This window comes from Mytilus galloprovincialis, chromosome 10 (genome assembly GCF_965363235.1).
Source record: "Mytilus galloprovincialis chromosome 10, xbMytGall1.hap1.1, whole genome shotgun sequence".
Taxonomy (NCBI): Eukaryota; Metazoa; Mollusca; class Bivalvia; order Mytilida; family Mytilidae; genus Mytilus; species Mytilus galloprovincialis.
In genome coordinates, this window is record NC_134847.1 from 89,487,689 (window position 1) to 89,509,666 (window position 21,978).

The window sequence follows — 21,978 nt, forward strand, 5'->3', positions numbered from 1 at the left end:
CATAAGATAGAACATAACCTTAATAAAACAGAACATGACCTTAATAAAACAGAACATGACCTTAATTAAATAAAGCATTACCTTAATAATATAGAACATTACCTTAATAAGCTAGAACATGACCGTAATAAGCTAGAACATGACCTTAAAAAGATAGAACATGACCTTAATTAAACAGAACATGACCTTAATAAAACAGAACATGACCTTAATAAAACAGAACATGACCTTCCATAATAAAACAGAACACGACCTTAAAACACGACATGACCTTAATAAAATAGAACATGACCATAATAAGATAAAACATGACCTTGATAAGATAGAATATGACCTTGATATAAAGATAAAATATGACCGTAATAAGATGAGAGCATGACCTTTATAAGAAAGAACAAGAACGTAATAAGATAAAACATGACATTTATAAGATAGAACACGGCCTTAATAAGATAGAACATGGCCGTGATAAAATAGAACATGAAATTGATAGAACATGACCTTAATAAGCTAGAGCATGACCTTAATAATTTAAAACACGACCTTAATACGATAGAATATGACCTTAATATGATAGAACATGGCCTGAATAAGATAGATTAAAACATGACATTGACAAGAAAGAACATGACCTTGATTAGATAGAACATTACCTTAATAAGATTGAACATGACCTTAATAAGATACAACATGACCTTGGTAAGATAGAACAAGACCTTAATAAAACAGAACATGACCTTAATAAAACACGACATGACCTTAATAAGATAGAACAAGACCTTAGTAAGATAGAACATGACCTTAGTAAGATAGAACATGACATTAGTAAGGTTGAACATAACATTGATAAGATAGACCATGACCTTTATGTGAAGATAGAACATGGCCTGAATAAGATAGATTAAAACACGACATTGACAAGAAAGAACATGACCTTGATTAGATAGAACATTACCTTAATAAGATTGAACATGACCTTATTAAGATACAACATGACCTCAGTAGGATAGAACAAGACCTTAGTAAGATAGAACAAGACCTTAATAAAATAGAACACGACCTTGATAAGATAGAACATGACCTAAATAAGATGAGAGTATGACCTTAATAAGATGAGAGCATGACCTTAGTAAGATAGAACATGACCTTAGTAAGATAGAACATGACCTTAGTAAGGTTGAACATAACATTGATAAGATAGACCATGACCTTTATGTGAAGATAGTACATGACCGACATTGACAAGATAGAACATGATTTTAATGAAGTTGGACATGACATTTATATGATAGAACATGACCTTAATAAAATAAAACATGACAATGACAAGACAGAACATGACCTTGATAAGATAGTACGTTATCTGAATAAAATAAAAAAGAAAGGGGTATCCATCCATGACACACTATCAGCACATATACAGCTAAAAGCTAAGGAACAGCACATTTATTGCCGATCTTCATATATAAGTCACAGTGAGAACCTTCAACACGGAGCAAACAAAAGATTTATCATGTTTGCTTTATGAGCACATATTAGTAAGTATGGACAAAAGTTAAGAATTTGTAATATAAATTGTTTTCTCTATTTTACGAAATTTTTCTTTGATCTTCTGACTGATAATTTTCTTTCTCAACACAGACTAAATTGCACAGTAGAGTGATACAAACAATTATCATATACTTAGACTAAATAACATATAAATTTTACCGTATGATAATAGCCTTAAATTGACGTAAATTCCATATTTTTCGAATTGGTGCTTAGCGGGCTGATATGAAAAGTTTATCACATGCTTTGATTGTTATCACATGCCTTTCCGTAACGTTATCACATGGCATTCCGGTAATACTCGGCCAATTCCGGAAAATACACCTCAATGCTACGTTTTCAGTGAAAAACATTAGAAAGTAGTGTACAAAACAATTACTTGAATACTGGAAAGTATATAGATTAAAATAATAAAATAATAATAATAATAAAAAAAACCAAACAAACAAACTATTTAAAAAAAACATTTTTTAAGTTTTTCTGAAACATTATTTAGAAAGTTTCTTTTTTTTCTCTCTCTGTTGAGGCATATGATAAAAAGGTATCAATTTTTGGGTCCGACGGCCGTGAACTTTTTTACTCTTTAAACTTCGGGAACCACGTAAAGTTTTGGTGTCGTCTTTTACATGGAGAAGAATGTAAAGTCTCTTCACTTTTATATAAGCTATTATTCGTCTATTCTAATAATTATGGTTTGGAGAGTAAATGGTTATGTTTTATAAAAAGCACACTAGACAATTGTGGAATGTCAAATATTTGGAATCAGCAGGGTACTTTTTCTGCTCTGTGGATTTCTAAATGTGTAGAACAAAAACTGAAGGACCAATTTATACAGGAATGGTATGAAAATATGAATTCTACCTCAAAAGTGATATGTTATAGAATATTTAAAAAAGAATTTAAATTTGAAAAATATCTATCTATTTTACCATTGAATTGTATGTATATGTTTTGTAAATCTAGATGTGGTAGCCATCGTCTACCAGTTGAGACAGGGAGATGGCACAATCTGTCGAGAAATCATAGATTGTGTCGTATCTGTGGCTCGGCTGAAATTGGTGACGAGTATCATTATATTTTGTCTTGTAAATCTTTCGTTAATGAAAGACAAAAATATTTACCGAAATTTTGTTGGAAAAATTCAAACACCTTGAAATTATGTAATCTGTTTTCCTCAAATAATATTACTGTTTTAGAAAAATTATGTCGATATATTAAAGCTGTTAATGTGAAAGTCTCTCCTCCTGGTTAACGTATATCGTTTTCCTCATACATGCACTGTATATTATATTGTTGTATATACTTATTGTCTCTATAACTATGTCATTAGTTGATGAGAATAAAATTCATTCATAAAAGGATCAATAAATGAATCTGTTATTTTTCTCTACTGTTGAAGCATATGATAAAAAGATCATAACATGTCATTTTTCATATCGCATGTATTATCAGCCCTCGGTCAATATCAGCCCTCGAGCCATGCGGCTCTTGGGCTGATATTGAACCTAGGGCTGATAATACATGCGATATGAAAAATGCCATGTAATAATCTGATATTATCGCTAGAAACTAAGGCCGCGTTTGCCGTTGTTAGTGAAATTAACAACGTCGTTATATGTAAAATAGCGCCGAATAAACAGATTATCATTGGTCTTCTCAACTCGATTGCTTTTCTCACTTTCGCCGTACCGACTCAAGCGAGAAAATCAATCTCGTTGAGATGACCAACGCCGGACAATCTATGAATATCTTTAAAGAAAATAAAAGAGAGGCGAAAGATACCAAATGGGTAACTAACCTGACCATGTCGTGTCTCAAAAAAAGGAAACATACAGACAAACAACAGTTAACAAAACAGGACATAGAAAACTAAAGACAGAGTTACACGAACCCCACCGAAAACCAGGCGATATCAGGTGTTCCATATGTGGCAACCGTCGTGTTACTCATGGAAGAATTAAAACGATGATAAATCTAATTCGGTAAGTTACATACGAGGAAAAGAGGACGTGATTTTGGGTACGACAATTTGAACATATCCGTAATCTGTAGTCATATTTGAAACAGATATTCAATAACGTTCAATTCTCTCGTAATGACGTCCGTAACATTTTCGAAGAGATGATCATGAACTTCCTTGTAAGTATCAAGGAACTCATGATAAAAATGCAAACTCCTGAAGATATATACTCCATATGCAGGCGCTCCTATATATTTCTACATAGAAATGGAAAGTTCACTATCCGACAGCTGAAATCATCTCTTTATAGTAAAGTTAACTCAACCGACCCTCATTGTCAATTTCTAGATGTATATAAAGATAGAATACAGCCTTGACTGTATCTGGTGTATCCTTGATTTCAGTCCATACCCAGCAGTTGTTTAGTTTCTGTAGTTGGTTGTTGTCCGTCATATTTGTTTTCTCGTTTACTGTGGTTTATTGTTTTAGCATAAATCGGATCTTTTAGGTCTTTTATTTTGTTTTGAAATTGTGTCATACCGATGACTTTTATCTTTCACTGTGCGGAATTTGTTTTCTCATTGTCGAAGGTTACATATGGTGACATGTAGTTTCATGTTTACATCCACATTATGTGCTTTCTGTTAATAATCGTTTCATTGGAAATCATACAACATATCCCTGTCATGTTTTGTAAGGTCTTCACGTCAATGGGATATCAACCAAATGACACCTGGAGGTCAAAATATGGTCTTGAAACAATAGATAAGTGTTTATACAATTTTTAAACTTTATATTGCCCCAAAATTTAGAAAAGCTCCTAAAATAGTGACCATCACCCAGAACTTGATGTTATCCGATGTTCAATACTTCAGTACTTTGATTAATTTCCAGGTACAAGGTACGAGGGTGTCACCCTGGTAGAGGCTTCACATGGTAGATTCCTGGTGTGTGATATATAGTTCAACAAAATATGGTCTATAAAGTTGTAAAAAAATTAGTGCTGAGATATACGTACTTCTCATTTCTACATAAAGAATCACAAAATTCCTTATTGTCATGAATTGATATGTTCTATTTTTCTCTCTTATCGTATAGCGGGTTTTTCCGGATCTATTTCAAGTACACAAATGTACAATGATTATACTTGAAACCTATAATTGATCAACAGAAACTCAGACAAGCAATACAACATCTACACAAATGTACAATGACTTGAAACCTATATTTGATCAACAGAAACTCAGTCAAGCAATACAAGATATACACAAATGTACAATGACTTGAAACCTATAATTGATCAACAGAAACTCAGACAAGCAATACAAGTTCTACACAAATGTATAATGATTATACTTGAAACCTATAATTGATCAACAGAAACTCAGACAAGCAATACAAGATCTACACAAATGTACAATGACTTGAAACCTATAATTGATCAACAGAAACTCAGATAAGCAATACAAGATCTACACAAATATACAATGACTTGAAACCTATAATTGATCAACAGAAACTCAGACAAGCAATACAAGTTCTACACAAATGTACAATGATTATACTTGAAACCTATAATTGATCAACAGAAACTCAGACAAGCAATACAACATCTACACAAATATACAATGACTTGAAACCTATAATTGATCAACAGAAACTCAGACAAGCAATACAAGTTCTACACAAATGTACAATGATTATACTTGAAACCTATAATTGATCAACAGAAACTCAGACAAGCAATACAAGATCTACACAAATGTACAATGACTTGAAACCTATAATTGATCAACAGAAACTCAGACCAGCAATACAAGATCTACACAAATGTACAATGACTTGAAACCTATAATTGATCAACAGAAACTCAGACCAGCAATACAAGATCTACACAAATGTACAATGACTTGAAACCTATAATTGATCAACAGAAACTCAGACCAGCAATACAAGATCTACACAAATGTACAATGACTTGAAACCTATAATTGATCAACAGAAACTCAGACCAGCAATACAAGATCTACACAAATGTACAATGACTTGAAACCTATAATTGATCAACAGAAACTCAGACCAGCAATACAAGATCTACACAAATGTACAATGACTTGAAACCTATAATTGATCAACAGAAACTCAGACCAGCAATACAAGATCTACACAAATGTACAATGACTTGAAACCTATAATTGATCAACAGAAACTCAGACCAGCAATACAAGATCTACACAAATGTACAATGACTTGAAACCTATAATTGATCAACAGAAACTCAGACCAGCAATACAACATCTATATACAAATGTCGTTAGGACTAAAACCGATAATTGACTTCTGTGGGTTTCTATAGTATTTGTGTTATTGTCATTAAACGATTTCGACCAACTTTAGCAATTTTACTTTTATTAAGATGATATGAAAATTGGTAAAATATGTTAACATCTTTACAGATAACACTGACTAAACGAGTGGACTCTTTATAAACTTTTTGATAGGAATCGTTTATAAAAGAGCTATAATGATGCTTTATGTACGAAATAAGTTTAATATGAGCACAATGCGCTAAAAGTCAACATCTTTTGTCAGAGTCATCCCTCCCTCAAGTAATAAGTTATAACAACCATCTGTTGACGTTTACTTAAATATAAGTTTATTCAAGTAAGTACAACTAAGATAATATGTTAGATCTTTTTTTTAACTTGTTAACTACCCAGAGTTTGATTTTTAGGTTAGATCTTTTTTTACTTGTTAACTACCCAGCGTTTGATTTTTTCTCCAGATGGTAGATTATATTCCAAAGGCTGACTTTTGTCTGTTTCATTCTTGAGCTTATTAAGCTCATCTTTATCTTCCATTAATCTATACATAAGTTCGTCGTTGTGTTCTCCTAAAGCCCCATGTTCTTCTTTTAGTGCTATTATCTGATCTTGTCTTAATTTGACCAAAGTTCTTGTTTGAAGAAGTTCTTGTTGATTTAATTCAAGTTCCGCTGTTTTTGATGAAAACAAGAAAATAATTTCTCGAGCTTTCTCTATTGGTTGAACGCTAAATAGCCTACGTTTCTGTCTGACCATGTCTAACTGTGCTGATAGAGCTTTGATATCTTCATCGTGTACTTCATTGTAGTTTTCCCTCAAATCTTGAAGTATGATAGTTTCGTTATCTGTTTCATCGTGCGCTCCCGACAACTGTTGTATTTTCTGTAGACATCTAAAAATGTCCATTTCAACAGCTAACCGATCTGCTTGGTAGTTTTCTAAACTAGAGTTATCTTCTTTGTTTTTAGCGATCCATTCGTTAAATCCGTGCTCCTCTTTCATCGTATTCAGATTATTTCGGAGCTGTTGAATTTCATTCTGTATAACCGACACGAGTTTCTTCCTTTCTTCTAGATGTTTTTCATCTCTCTCAATTTGCTGTCTTAGTTTCACTGCCACCCCTCCTAAGGATGACATTTCATCATAAAGTTTGTTTATAAGTTCTTCGGCTAATTGTAACTTTACCTGATTAAAGCGAAGTAGATCAGAAAAATTATCATAAAAAGTCTTCAAGTTTCCGTTGGCCAAACTTATTTCTCCCACTCCATTTGTGAATGTTTTCTGACAAGCCGCCAATGTCTGAGTTGCTGCTATGTATCTACTCGGGCGTTTTCTAAAAATGTTAAAAATTCTCCCAGCCATAATTAAAGCGTTGAAAACTGGTCATCCCTGATCAAGACAGTCGCGTTTAGATTTCACTAACAACGTTGCTATTCTAACAATCTAACGTCATAATACGTTACTATGCGGATACACTAACAAGATATGATAACTTCATTGCAAATTGGTTCCTTGTCATTATTGATCTTGTTGAGGCATCGATCTGACTAACGTTCTCACTTACGTGCATGTTGTAAAAATACTTCTGGTATTTCTAGAAGAGACGCAAATGTTACAGCAAATGCCACAGCAAATGTTTCAGCAAATGCCACAGCAAATGCCACAAGGTGGTGGTAATAACAGCTATATTCCATGTTCACCACAAGGGGGCTTCCCCCCTCCTTCTTGTACAAGTACACCCGGAGCAGCATATACACAACCTATTGCAATGAACAGTAATATTGAATTTCTTCTTCAAGATATGTGCAACCGTTTGGACCGAATGGAATTGAAAATGAACAAATTAGAAACCATTGAAAAGTCAGTTTTAACTCTTGAAACAAAAATGTCAAATATGGAGGGTAACATGCTCGGTATGAAAACTTTTATGGATACGGTTAAACAAGAGGTTCAGCAAGTCTCGGAAGATGTAGATGGTATAAAATTCGTTGTATCTGAAGTTGAGGATAGCTGCAAATTAATAAGGCAGGAAAATCATAAGCTTAAAAATGACGTCGTTGACATACAGGCCAGATCCATGAGGGATAATTTGGTTTTTGTGGGTATAAATGAATTTCAAAATGAGACTACAGACAAAACGGAAACGACTCTTCGAGAATTTTTTGTGAATGATTTAAAGATGTCTCAAGAGGATGCGGATGTAATCAAATTTGACCGTGTTCACCGCACAGGCTCATTAAACAAAAAACCGCGACCTATAATTGCCAAATTTTCCGAGTATAAGCAAAGAGAGAAAGTGAGGTTTATGGCTCCAAATTTAAAGGGTACACATTTCTATATAAACGTACAATACCCACCGGAAATTATTGCTGAAAGGAAAAAACTGTATCCTATTTTCAAGAAAAATAAAGATGAGGGACACACTGTTAGAATGGTTTATAATAAACTCTATGTAAACAATGTTTTGTACAAACCAAAAGGGATTGTTGAATCATAGGATTCAAAGGAGGTTAGGCATAAGCTTAATATTGTCTCATGGAATGTAAATAGATCATTAAAGAATAAGCTTGAAAATGCAGATTTTGTTCAAAATTTTGTAAAGAATGATATTGTTTTCTTATCTGAATGTTGGATTGATGAAAATACTGATATAAATGATGAAATTTTTGGTAATAAATTTTTAATCAATTGTTATCCAAGAAAAAAAGGTAAAGGTGGTGGAATGGTCCTCTTGTACAACAAATCATTGCAAAAGCATATAGAAATATTGAAAGTGTCTCATGATACTGTTATATGGGTAAAGGTGGACAAAACTTTATTTTTTGATAAAAGCAATGATGTTTATATATGTTTTGTATATGTACCCCATGAAAATAACATTTTTTATGACAAATATGATGTTGATATTTATGACTGTCTTACTGAAGACATCGCAAGTTACAGCAGTTTAGGCCCTGTTGCTGCTATTGGTGATTGGAACAGTCGAATAGGTATTAAACCAGATTTTATACAAAACGATGAACTTAACATCACGGTTAAAAATACCATTGATAATTTTATCAGCTATGATAGTGATGACGAAGAACAGGTTCGATTTTCTGAGGATAAAACAGTTAACAATTTCGGAAGGAAACTATTACGTCTTTGCCAATCTACTGGACTCCGGGTATGTAATGGTCGATCAATTAGTGACAAAATAGGAAAATTAACGTTTTATAACCATTTGGGATCTAGTGTTATTGATTATGCATTGATACATAAAAACTATTTATATCTTGTAAATGAATTTGCTGTTATGGACTTTAATATGTGGTCTGATCATGCACCGGTTCGTTTAACGCTTGAAATAGCCGATACTGGTATAAAAACATTCAATTCAAGTGATGATAATATTTTTCACAGCACATACAGATGGGATCCGGACAAAATTACGGAAATGAAAATTAGTTTGATTAGTCATATGGACACAATGAGCAGTAACGTTGAGCAAATGGTGTGTACAGAACAAAGTATTGAGAATACTGTTATAAAATTTACTGAAACATTGAATACTGTCTTCAAACCATTTTGTGAAAAACATTATTGTATCAAAAGGAATGCTACAAACATTAAAAGCAATAAAAACTCACTGCCAAATAAACCATGGTTCGACGATAGATGCAAAGAACTGTATTATATATATCATTGTAATATTAGGCGTTTCAATAGGAACAGAAATAATTTGAATCGCCAAGTTCTGATCGAGTCAAAAAAGAACTACAAATCGTATGAAAATCGCGTTAAACGAAACTACTTGAGATATGAAGGAAACCAAATTGACTATTGGCGAAAACATAATCCGAAACAGTTTTTTGATATATTTAAAAAAGGAAAGAAGAACACTAATTGTAATTTAAAGTCGTCAGATTTTTATAATCATTTCAAAAACCTAACTACTGAAACCAGTTCTAATATAACCGATGATGTTGAAGCTGATAACCAAGAATGTGTGTATAACGAACTTGATGCGTCTATTACTCAAGAAGAAGTATGTAAAATTTTGTTGAAGTTAAAATGTAACAAATCGCCAGGTGCTGACAATTTGTTAAATGAGTATTTTATACATTTTAAAGACATTCTCGTACCTTTAATTGTGCAATTGTTTAATGTAATTTTTGAAACTGGATATATGCCGAAACAGTGGTGTAAAGGAATACTTATTCCAGTGCATAAAAAAAATAATGTAAATGTTACTGATAATTATAGAGGTATAACACTAAGCAGTTGTTTCTGCAAACTTTTTACTACTATTATTAATGAAAGGCTTACATTGTGGGCTAACGAAAATGACATTTTAACTGATGCTCAGTTTGGGTTTCGACCCGGTCATGGTACAACTGATGCTATTTTTGCTTTACAATCAATTATTACTAAATATTTGGGATTGAAGAAAAAACTTTATTGTTGTTTTATAGATTATAAAAGTGCTTTTGACAACTTGAATAGAAATTTTTTATATTATAAGCTTGCAAAATGTGGTATTAGTGGTAAACTTTTTTCAATTATTAAATCTTTATATGATAATTCTATGAGCTGTGTAAAATTTAAAGGTGAATTTTCTGACATATTTTCTGTAGAAAAAGGAGTATTGCAAGGGGAACCATTATCACCTATACTATTTTCAATGTTTTTAAATGATTTTGAAAATGAGTTTATTAATAGCTTATGTCTACCAGTAGACATAAAAGAACTTTCATTGTTTTTATTGATGTATGCAGATGACACTGTTATATTTTCCGAAACTATTGATGGGTTGCAAAATATGTTGAATTCACTACATAATTATTGTAAAAAGTGGAAACTTATTGTAAACACAAGCAAAACTAAGGTGGTTGTTTTCAGAAATGGTGGTAAATTACGAAGCGATGAAAAATGGTTTTATAATGGCGAAATTATTGAAGTTGCTGATCATTATTTGTATCTGGGTGTTATGTTATATTACAATGCAAAGTTTAATCAAACTCAGTTAAATATTGCTGCCAAAGGCAGAAAATGTTTATCAATGTTGTATGGTAAAATAAAACATATGCGTTTAAATGTACAAACAAAATTGTATTTATTTGATGTCTATGTATCACCTGTTTTATTATATGGAAGTGAAATATGGGGTTTTCATAATGCATCTGATATAGAAAAACTTCATATAGAATTTTGTAAAAATATTTTGACTGTTAAAAAATCCACTGCTACCGCAATGGTTTATTCTGAGTTGGGAAGATTTCCTTTATTGATATCTCGGAAAGTAAAAATATTAAAATATTGGATTCGTCTATTACGGACGAGAAATTGTATTCTTAATGCTATATATAATGATATGTATGATGAGTGTGAATCAGGAAATAAGTCATCATGGGTTAATAATGTTAAATGTATGTTACTTAGCCTAGGTTTTGGACATGTGTGGTATGCACAGAATGTTGTATGCGAAGAAGCATTTATTATTTTATTCAAACAAAGGCTTATTGACCATTTTCTTCAAGAAAGAAATATGTTTTTCGATTCATCATCAAAATGTACTATCTATAAACACCTTGTGGATAATGTTCAATTGCAGTTTTATTTGACAAAAAATTTAAGTCCACAATGTATTAGATTTTTAACTAAGTATAGACTGTGTTCACACAAATTGAATATTGAATATGGTAGATTCATTAAAAAAGCAAAAAATGAAAGATTATGTATCTTATGTAACCAGGGTGACATCGAGGATGAGTTTCATTTTATTTTAAAATGTCCAAAATATGACAATATTAGAAAAATGTATATAAAAAGGTATTATTATACAAATGCATCTGTTTTTAAATTAGTTCAATTATTGTCAACAAAGAATGTTTCGGAATTATCTAATTTAGGAAAATATCTGAAATACGCCACAGATATAAAATTTTCATGACAATCTTCTGAATGATTTATACTATGTAGTCTTGCCTCCTATTGTATTTAAAATGTTCTGTTATGATATACATGTACATATTTATGATATACCTATAAGCTGTATTGCTTTTGGTTTGAAATAAACTATTAAACTATAACAATATATCAAAATCAAATATCAAATATTTTATTATTACAATCAAGTTATACGTCCTTGTTCCAATCCACAGGGGCATTTACAATTAACAATTATGATAGTATAAGCAACAAGCAGTCTATAAAAGGCCCCGAAATGACAATGAATAGAATAGAATAGAATAGAATATTTTATTTTACCAAATTAGGGCCCCAGGAGGGCATATGATACAGACAATATTATTATAAACAATAACATATGCAATACACACACAGTATAAATATAGACAATGTAAAACAAATCAAATGTAAAAAAGTAATTTATGTACAAAAAATGAACGAAAAAAAATGTAACACAGAAACAAACAATATTTTTTTTATATAGTTTTACCTTTTATAAGAAGACATTTCATGATATATTATTTTGTTTAGTCTTTATATTCTTTTTTTCTGTACATCGCTTAACCCAATGCTTTGCTTTCCACGTTGAAAACGTGATGCAATTCATGCAGATAGTGCTCTGTATGATTGATCTGACGTTTCTATTTAAATCTGCATCTTATTTGTTTTTAAGAGGACGATTTTCATTTAAAAAAATAAATAGAGAAGATCGTCTATGAAATAAATAATATGAAATAAATAATTTTCTTTCTTCTTCTTCTTCTTCTTCTTCTTCTTCTTTTATTCTTCTTCGGCTTCTTCGGCTTCGGAAGTTCACTCTATTTGCAGAGGGTGGTAAAGGGGAAAGGGGAATACTGAACACGGAAACACGCCAGAAGTTATTACTCAGCAGGTCTTGGAGATCATGCAGTCATTAATAATGGACATGAAGACCTTTTAGCATCCCCTACTTGCATCTTATTTGAAAAAAATATTATTCATAGTAATTTGATAAACTTTCATTAATTCCATACACATTACAAAAGTAGAATGGTCACATCAATTTCTTTTAGATTACTCAAGTTTTAAAGGTACCATAACACACTGACTTTTTAATCAAATGCGGGACATCCACGAGAAATTAAGAGAACCGACACGAAACACGGAAAAAATAAGGGGAATTAACACGAAGCACGCAAATCGAGCAAAAAACGAGAAAACGAGAAATAAAACATCAAAACACGAAAATACGTGAAATTAAAAGACCGAAAACGTTGCTGACGAAAGTAACCCTTTGCAGGGTCACCGCATTAAACATATTCTAGTTTTAGATATTAATTTGTAAAAATGCGTATTTTTTATAAAATATTAAAATTCTATTAAGTTTAAAAATGTAACTTTGTTTTAGTAAAACAAAAATAATAAGGATGAATGGTAAAACTTGTTGGTAAAAGATAAAAAATATGTGATAAAATTTATTTATGTCAGTGATGATAAAAAGTTAACAATCAACATTTTGATATTGGACCGTTGGTATTTAGTGAAACCTAATTTGGTTTTCAGATGTACTCATTTACTTTATTATCTCCCTTACATCTGTCAAAAAAATACAAACCGACAACAGTCTGACAGCAAAGGAAACGTTTGTTTGAGATGTTATTGTAAAATGTTTCATCCTCTTCAGTCCCGTGAATATGGGTTTGTTGAAAAGGCTAAGCTTTTCAACATCGCAAAAGGTTAATTAACTTTTATGCTTTTTAAATTTTATCTGATAAATTGCATCTAGCTGTCTAGGCCCAATAATATCGGCATTAGGGCAAAAATGGCTGCATTTTCACCTCAAAAAATTTACTCAGAGTACAGACAAACATGTGCACCTGGACATTTTTAAGGCATAGCATGCCCTCGATAAATAAAATTAAAATGCATTGTCTGTTTTTCTTGAGGCAATAGGTCAACTATATTTGCTGTATGGAAGAAATGTACACTGTTGTAAGCTGTACATGTCCGCCTGGAATGGTTCATCTGGCCTTGACCTAATTTTCATGGTTAATATTGGTCAATGTTTAGTTGTCTTGGTTAAGTCTGTTTCCTAGTAACTATAATCAATAGGTCATCTATATTTAGTGGATTGAATGATTGTACATGTTGTAAGGTGTACATGTATTTTTCGTTTGGTTTATATGACCTTTACCTCATTTTCTTGGATCATGTTAAGTTGATGTGATAGTTTTATAAGTAAAGCTTTATATTTAGAACTATCAACATAATATCAATGGTTTGTAAAGAATGCAAGACATTTCAGCATGTGTACTCTTGTTGGTTGTTAATATGGGCCTTTTCAGGTATTAAATGTGTATAAAAAACACATTTTATTTACACTACAAAAGTATCCTGCATTTATGGATAGTTCAGTGAATTATTTCCAACCAAACTTAGTAGATAGACATGCACAGCCTGATTTTTGAAATGCTAATCACAAGATAACAGACAGCAGGAAGACCTCTCTTACTCCTAAATGCCAGATGCTATATACAATAAATATTTCATTTTTGTTTGATTGTGTATGGTAAGAAAATTAAGTGTTTTATGCTATCTCGATCAAAAATACATAATGACTATATATAGCTATTTTTCTCCATAACTAGTAACTCTGTTTATTTAATGAACGGGTTCCTATCACAAAGAAAACAAAAATCATTTAAGTAAAAAAAACCACCATAATTTAAAAGGTTTTTACCTATTCAATTTAGATGTAGGCCACTTTGTGTGAAGAACATCACTTTTAACAACTAAAACTAATAGAAAATGGAAAATCACCCAGTTTACAGTTTTAAAACAAAACTTCCATTCATATTGAAGTTCATTTAACTTTAGATTATGAAACTTCGAAGATAAATAAATTTGTTAAAGAAATGAAAAGAAACAAATTATTTGGACTAACAAAAAATAGACTTTTATTTTAATTTGTTTTCTAGAAAACAAAGACTTCCTACAAAGACTGAAGTTGGACAGTAAAGTAGAGGCCCACACAGGATGTGTAAGTATTAAGTTGTTTTATACCATATCAAGAGTTATCTATCCTTTGGACAAATGATGTGCATGGGTTCTTAACTACTTATACAGTTGTACAACGAGTTTTAGAACCAGTCTCAAAATCTGATCATGACATCATAAGAATTTGTCTTTAATTTATTATAATTAATATAATAATAAAGAGAGTATACATACATATTCCAAGGGAGATAATTAAAAAAAAAAAGAATCTGTACTTTAATAAATTTATTATGGAAAATGCCTTATTTTTCAGGTAAACACTTTATGTTGGAGTTCTTCAGGTCAGAATATTTTATCAGGATCAGATGATCAGCACTTGGTTATAACAGATCCATTCAAGAGGAAGGTAAATAATCAGATAATAGAAGTAAAAAAAGGTGCAGATTCTACTGAAAATTATTTGTCATTTTCTCTTTATTTCATTAAAGCTGATTGCTACAGCTAATAAGAACAAAGGATAATTATTTCCCAATAGTAATAAATAGGTCCTCAATCACTAATTTAATGTCCAAATACATGTAGTAATAAATAGGTCCTTCAATCACTAATTCAATGTCCAAATACATGTAGTAATAAATAGGTCCTCCAATCACTAATTCAATGTCCAAATACATGTAGTAATAAATAGGTCCTCCAATCACTAATTCAATGTCCAAATACATGTAGTAATAAATAGGTCCTCCAATCACTAATTCAATGTCCAAATACATGTAGTAATAAATAGGTCCTCCAATCACTAATTCAATGTCCAAATACATGTAGTAATAAATAGGTCCTCCAATCACTAATTCAATGTCCAAATACATGTAGTAATAAATAGGTCCTCCAATCACTAATTCAATGTCCAAATACATGTAGTAATAAATAGGTCCTCCAATCACTAATTCAATGTCCAAATACATGTAGTAATAAATAGGTCCTCCAATCACTAATTCAATGTCCAAATACATGTAGTAATAAATAGGTCCTCCAATCACTAATTCAATGTCCAAATACATGTAGTAATAAATAGGTCCTCCAATCACTAATTCAATGTCCAAATACATGTAGTAATAAATAGGTCCTCCAATCACTAATTCAATGTCCAAATACATGTAGTAATAAATAGGTCCTCCAATCACTAATTCAATGTCCAAATACATGTAGTAATAAATAGGTCCTCCAATCACTAATTCAATGTCCAAATACATGTAGTAATAAATAGGTCCTCCAATCACTAATTCAATGTCCAAATACATGTAGTAATAAATAGGTCCTCCAATCACTAATTCAATGTCCAAATACATGTAGTAATAAATAGGTCCTCCAATCACTAATTCAATGTCCAAATACATGTAGTAATAAATAGGTCCTCCAATCACTAATTCAATGTCCAAATACATGTAGTAATAAATAGGTCCTCCAATCACTAATTCAATGTCCAAATACATGTAGTAATAAATAGGTCCTCCAATCACTAATTCAATGTCCAAATACATGTAGTAATAAATAGGTCCTCCAATCACTAATTCAATGTCCAAATACATGTAGTAATAAATAGGTCCTCCAATCACTAATTCAATGTCCAAATACATGTAGTAATAAATAGGTCCTCCAATCACTAATTCAATGTCCAAATACATGTAGTAATAAATAGGTCCTCCAATCACTAATTCAATGTCCAAATACATGTAGTAATAAATAGGTCCTCCAATCACTAATTCAATGTCCAAATACATGTAGTAATAAATAGGTCCTCCAATCACTAATTCAATGTCCAAATACATGTAGTAATAAATAGGTCCTCCAATCACTAATTCAATGTCCAAATACATGTAGTAATAAATAGGTCCTTCAATCACTAATTCAATGTCCAAATACATGTAGTAATAAATAGGTCCTTCAATCACTAATTCAATGTCCAAATACATGTAGTAATAAATAGGTCCTTCAATCACTAATTCAATGTCCAAATACATGTAGTAATAAATAGGTCCTTCAATCACTAATTCAATGTCCAAATACATGTAGTAATAAATAGGTCCTTCAATCACTAATTCAATGTCCAAATACATGTAGTAATAAATAGGTCCTTCAATCACTAATTCAATGTCCAAATACATGTAGTAATAAATAGGTCCTTCAATCACTAATTCAATGTCCAAATACATGTAGTAATAAATAGGTCCTTCAATCACTAATTCAATGTCCAAATACATGTAGTAATAAATAGGTCCTTCAATCACTAATTCAATGTCCAAATACATGTAGTAATAAATAGGTCCTTCAATCACTAATTCAATGTCCAAATACATGTAGTAATAAATAGGTCCTTCAATCACTAATGCAATGTCCAAATACATGTAGTAATAAATAGGTCCTTCAATCACTAATGCAATGTCCAAATACATGTAGTAATAAATAGGTCCTTCAATCACTAATGCAATGTCCAAATACATGTAGTAATAAATAGGTCCTTCAATCACTAATGCAATGTCCAAATACATGTAGTAATAAATAGGTCCTTCAATCACTAATGCAATGTCCAAATACATGTAGTAATAAATAGGTCCTTCAATCACTAATGCAATGTCCAAATACATGTAGTAATAAATAGGTCCTTCAATCACTAATGCAATGTCCAAATACATGTAGTAATAAATAGGTCCTTCAATCACTAATGCAATGTCCAAATACATGTAGTAATAAATAGGTCCTTCAATCACTAATGCAATGTCCAAATACATGTAGTAATAAATAGGTCCTTCAATCACTAATGCAATGTCCAAATACATGTAGTAATAAATAGGTCCTTCAATCACTAATGCAATGTCCAAATACATGTAGTAATAAATAGGTCCTTCAATCACTAATGCAATGTCCAAATACATGTAGTAATAAATAGGTCCTTCAATCACTAATGCAATGTCCAAATACATGTAGTAATAAATAGGTCCTTCAATCACTAATGCAATGTCCAAATACATGTAGTAATAAATAGGTCCTTCAATCACTAATGCAATGTCCAAATACATGTAGTAATAAATAGGTCCTTCAATCACTAATGCAATGTCCAAATACATGTAGTAATAAATAGGTCCTTCAATCACATGTCCAATCGTAAGGTCCTTCAATCACTAATGCAATGTCCAAATACATGTAGTAATAAATAGGTCCTTCAATCACTAATTCAATGTCCAAATACATGTAGTAATAAATAGGTCCTTCAATCACTAATTCAATGTCCAAATACATGTAGTAATAAATAGGTCCTTCAATCACTAATTCAATGTCCAAATACATGTAGTAATAAATAGGTCCTTCAATCACTAATTCAATGTCCAAATACATGTAGTAATAAATAGGTCCTTCAATCACTAATTCAATGTCCAAATACATGTAGTAATAAATAGGTCCTTCAATCACTAATTCAATGTCCAAATACATGTAGTAATAAATAGGTCCTTCAATCACTAATTCAATGTCCAAATACATGTAGTAATAAATAGGTCCTTCAATCACTAATTCAATGTCCAAATACATGTAGTAATAAATAGGTCCTTCAATCACTAATTCAATGTCCAAATACATGTAGTAATAAATAGGTCCTTCAATCACTAATTCAATGTCCAAATACATGTAGTAATAAATAGGTCCTTCAATCACTAATTCAATGTCCAAATACATGTAGTAATAAATAGGTCCTTCAATCACTAATTCAATGTCCAAATACATGTAGTAATAAATAGGTCCTTCAATCACTAATTCAATGTCCAAATACATGTAGTAATAAATAGGTCCTTCAATCACTAATTCAATGTCCAAATACATGTAGTAATAAATAGGTCCTTCAATCACTAATTCAATGTCCAAATACATGTAGTAATAAATAGGTCCTTCAATCACTAATTCAATGTCCAAATACATGTAGTAATAAATAGGTCCTTCAATCACTAATTCAATGTCCAAATACATGTAGTAATAAATAGGTCCTTCAATCACTAATTCAATGTCCAAATACATGTAGTAATAAATAGGTCCTTCAATCACTAATTCAATGTCCAAATACATGTAGTAATAAATAGGTCCTTCAATCACTAATTCAATGTCCAAATACATGTAGTAATAAATAGGTCCTTCAATCACTAATTCAATGTCCAAATACATGTAGTAATAAATAGGTCCTTCAATCACTAATTCAATGTCCAAATACATGTAGTAATAAATAGGTCCTTCAATCACTAATTCAATGTCCAAATACATGTAGTAATAAATAGGTCCTTCAATCACTAATTCAATGTCCAAATACATGTAGTAATAAATAGGTCCTTCAATCACTAATTCAATGTCCAAATACATGTAGTAATAAATAGGTCCTTCAATCACTAATTCTATGTCCAAATACATGTAGTAATAAATAGGTCCTTCAATCACTAATTCAATGTCCAAATACATGTAGTAATAAATAGGTCCTTCAATCACTAATTCAATGTCCAAATACATGTAGTAATAAATAGGTCCTTCAATCACTAATTCAATGTCCAAATACATGTAGTAATAAATAGGTCCTCAATCACTAATTCAATGTCCAAATACATGTAGTAATAAATAGGTCCTTCAATCACTAATTCAATGTCCAAATACATGTAGTAATAAATAGGTCCTTCAATCACTAATTCAATGTCCAAATACATGTAGTAATAAATAGGTCCCTCAATCACTAATTCAATGTCCAAATACATGTAGTAATAAATAGGTCCCTTCAATCACTAATTCAATGTCCAAATACATGTAGTAATAAATAGGTCCCTCAATCACTAATTCAATGTCCAAATACATGTAGTAATAAATAGGTCCCTTCAATCACTAATTCTATGTCCAAATACATGTAGTAATAAATAGGTCCCTCAATCACTAATTCTATGTCCAAATACATGTAGTAATAAATAGGTCCCTCAATCACTAATTCTATGTCCAAATACATGTAGTAATAAATAGGTCCCTCAATCACTAATTCTATGTCCAAATACATGTAGTAATAAATAGGTCCCTCAATCACTAATTCTATGTCCAAATACATGTAGTAATAAATAGGTCCCTCAATCACTAATTCTATGTCCAAATACATGTAGTAATAAATAGGTCCCTCAATCACTAATTCTATGTCCAAATACATGTAGTAATAAATAGGTCCCTCAATCACTAATTCTATGTCCAAATACATGTAGTAATAAATAGGTCCCTCAATCACTAATTCTATGTCCAAATACATGTAGTAATAAATAGGTCCCTCAATCACTAATTCAATGTCCAAATACATGTAGTAATAAATAGGTCCCTCAATCACTAATTCAATGTCCAAATACATGTAGTAATAAATAGGTCCCTCAATCACTAATTCAATGTCCAAATACATGTAGTAATAAATAGGTCCCTCAATCACTAATTCTATGTCCAAATACATGTAGTAATAAATAGGTCCCTCAATCACTAATTCTATGTCCAAATACATGTAGTAATAAATAGGTCCCTCAATCACTAATTCAATGTCCAAATACATGTAGTAATAAATAGGTCCCCAATCACTAATTCAATGTCCAAATACATGTAGTAATAAATAGGTCCTCCAATCACTAATTCAATGTCCAAATACATGTAGTAATAAATAGGTCCTCCAATCACTAATTCAATGTCCAAATACATGTAGTAATAAATAGGTCCTCCAATCACTAATTCAATGTCCAAATACATGTAGTAATAAATAGGTCCTCCAATCACTAATTCAATGTCCAAATACATGTAGTAATAAATAGGTCCTCCAATCACTAATTCAATGTCCAAATACATGTAGTAATAAATAGGTCCTCCAATCACTAATTCAATGTCCAAATACATGTAGTAATAAATAGGTCCTCCAATCACTAATTCAATGTCCAAATACATGTAGTAATAAATAGGTCCTCCAATCACTAATTCAATGTCCAAATACATGTAGTAATAAATAGGTCCTCCAATCACTAATTCAATGTCCAAATACATGTAGTAATAAATAGGTCCTCCAATCACTAATTCAATGTCCAAATACATGTAGTAATAAATAGGTCCTCCAATCACTAATTCAATGTCCAAATACATGTAGTAATAAATAGGTCCTCCAAATCACTAATTCAATGTCCAAATACATGTAGTAATAAATAGGTCCTCCAATCACTAATTCAATGTCCAAATACATGTAGTAATAAATAGGTCCTCCAATCACTAATTCAATGTCCAAATACATGTAGTAATAAATAGGTCCTCCAATCACTAATTCAATGTCCAAATACATGTAGTAATAAATAGGTCCTCCAATCACTAATTCAATGTCCAAATACATGTAGTAATAAATAGGTCCTCCAATCACTAATTCAATGTCCAAATACATGTAGTAATAAATAGGTCCTCCAATCACTAATTCAATGTCCAAATACATGTAGTAATAAATAGGTCCTCCAATCACTAATTCAATGTCCAAATACATGTAGTAATAAATAGGTCCTCCAATCACTAATTCAATGTCCAAATACATGTAGTAATAAATAGGTCCTCCAATCACTAATTCAATGTCCAAATACATGTAGTAATAAATAGGTCCTCCAATCACTAATTCAATGTCCAAATACATGTAGTAATAAATAGGTCCTCCAATCACTAATTCAATGTCCAAATACATGTAGTAATAAATAGGTCCTCCAATCACTAATTCAATGTCCAAATACATGTAGTAATAAATAGGTCCTTCAATCACTAATTCAATGTCCAAATACATGTAGTAATAAATAGGTCCTCCAATCACTAATTCAATGTCCAAATACATGTAGTAATAAATAGGTCCTCCAATCACTAATTCAATGTCCAAATACATGTAGTAATAAATAGGTCCTCCAATCACTAATTCAATGTCCAAATACATGTAGTAATAAATAGGTCCTCCAATCACTAATTCAATGTCCAAATACATGTAGTAATAAATAGGTCCTCCAATCACTAATTCAATGTCCAAATACATGTAGTAATAAATAGGTCCTTCAATCACTAATTCTATGTCCAAATACATGTAGTAATAAATAGGTCCTCCAATCACTAATTCTATGTCCAAATACATGTAGTAATAAATAGGTCCTTCAATCACTAATTCTA

General features: G+C 31.2%; 1 protein-coding gene across 3 annotated transcripts in view; it reads left to right on the forward strand.

Annotated features, from left to right (window-relative positions):
* The first annotated feature begins 13,335 nt into the window (after positions 1–13,335).
* LOC143048725 (DDB1- and CUL4-associated factor 6-like) overlaps positions 13,336–21,978 on the forward strand; it is a 29,496-nt gene continuing 20,853 nt past the window's right edge. For all 3 annotated transcript variants that reach the window (XM_076222575.1, XM_076222573.1, XM_076222574.1), the window contains exons 1-3: positions 13,336–13,499; positions 14,742–14,803; positions 15,074–15,166. In XM_076222575.1, the coding sequence (XP_076078690.1) occupies positions 13,430–13,499; positions 14,742–14,803; positions 15,074–15,166 (225 nt within the window). In that variant the 5' untranslated portion in view covers positions 13,336–13,429. The remainder of the gene's footprint in view (positions 13,500–14,741; positions 14,804–15,073; positions 15,167–21,978) is intronic.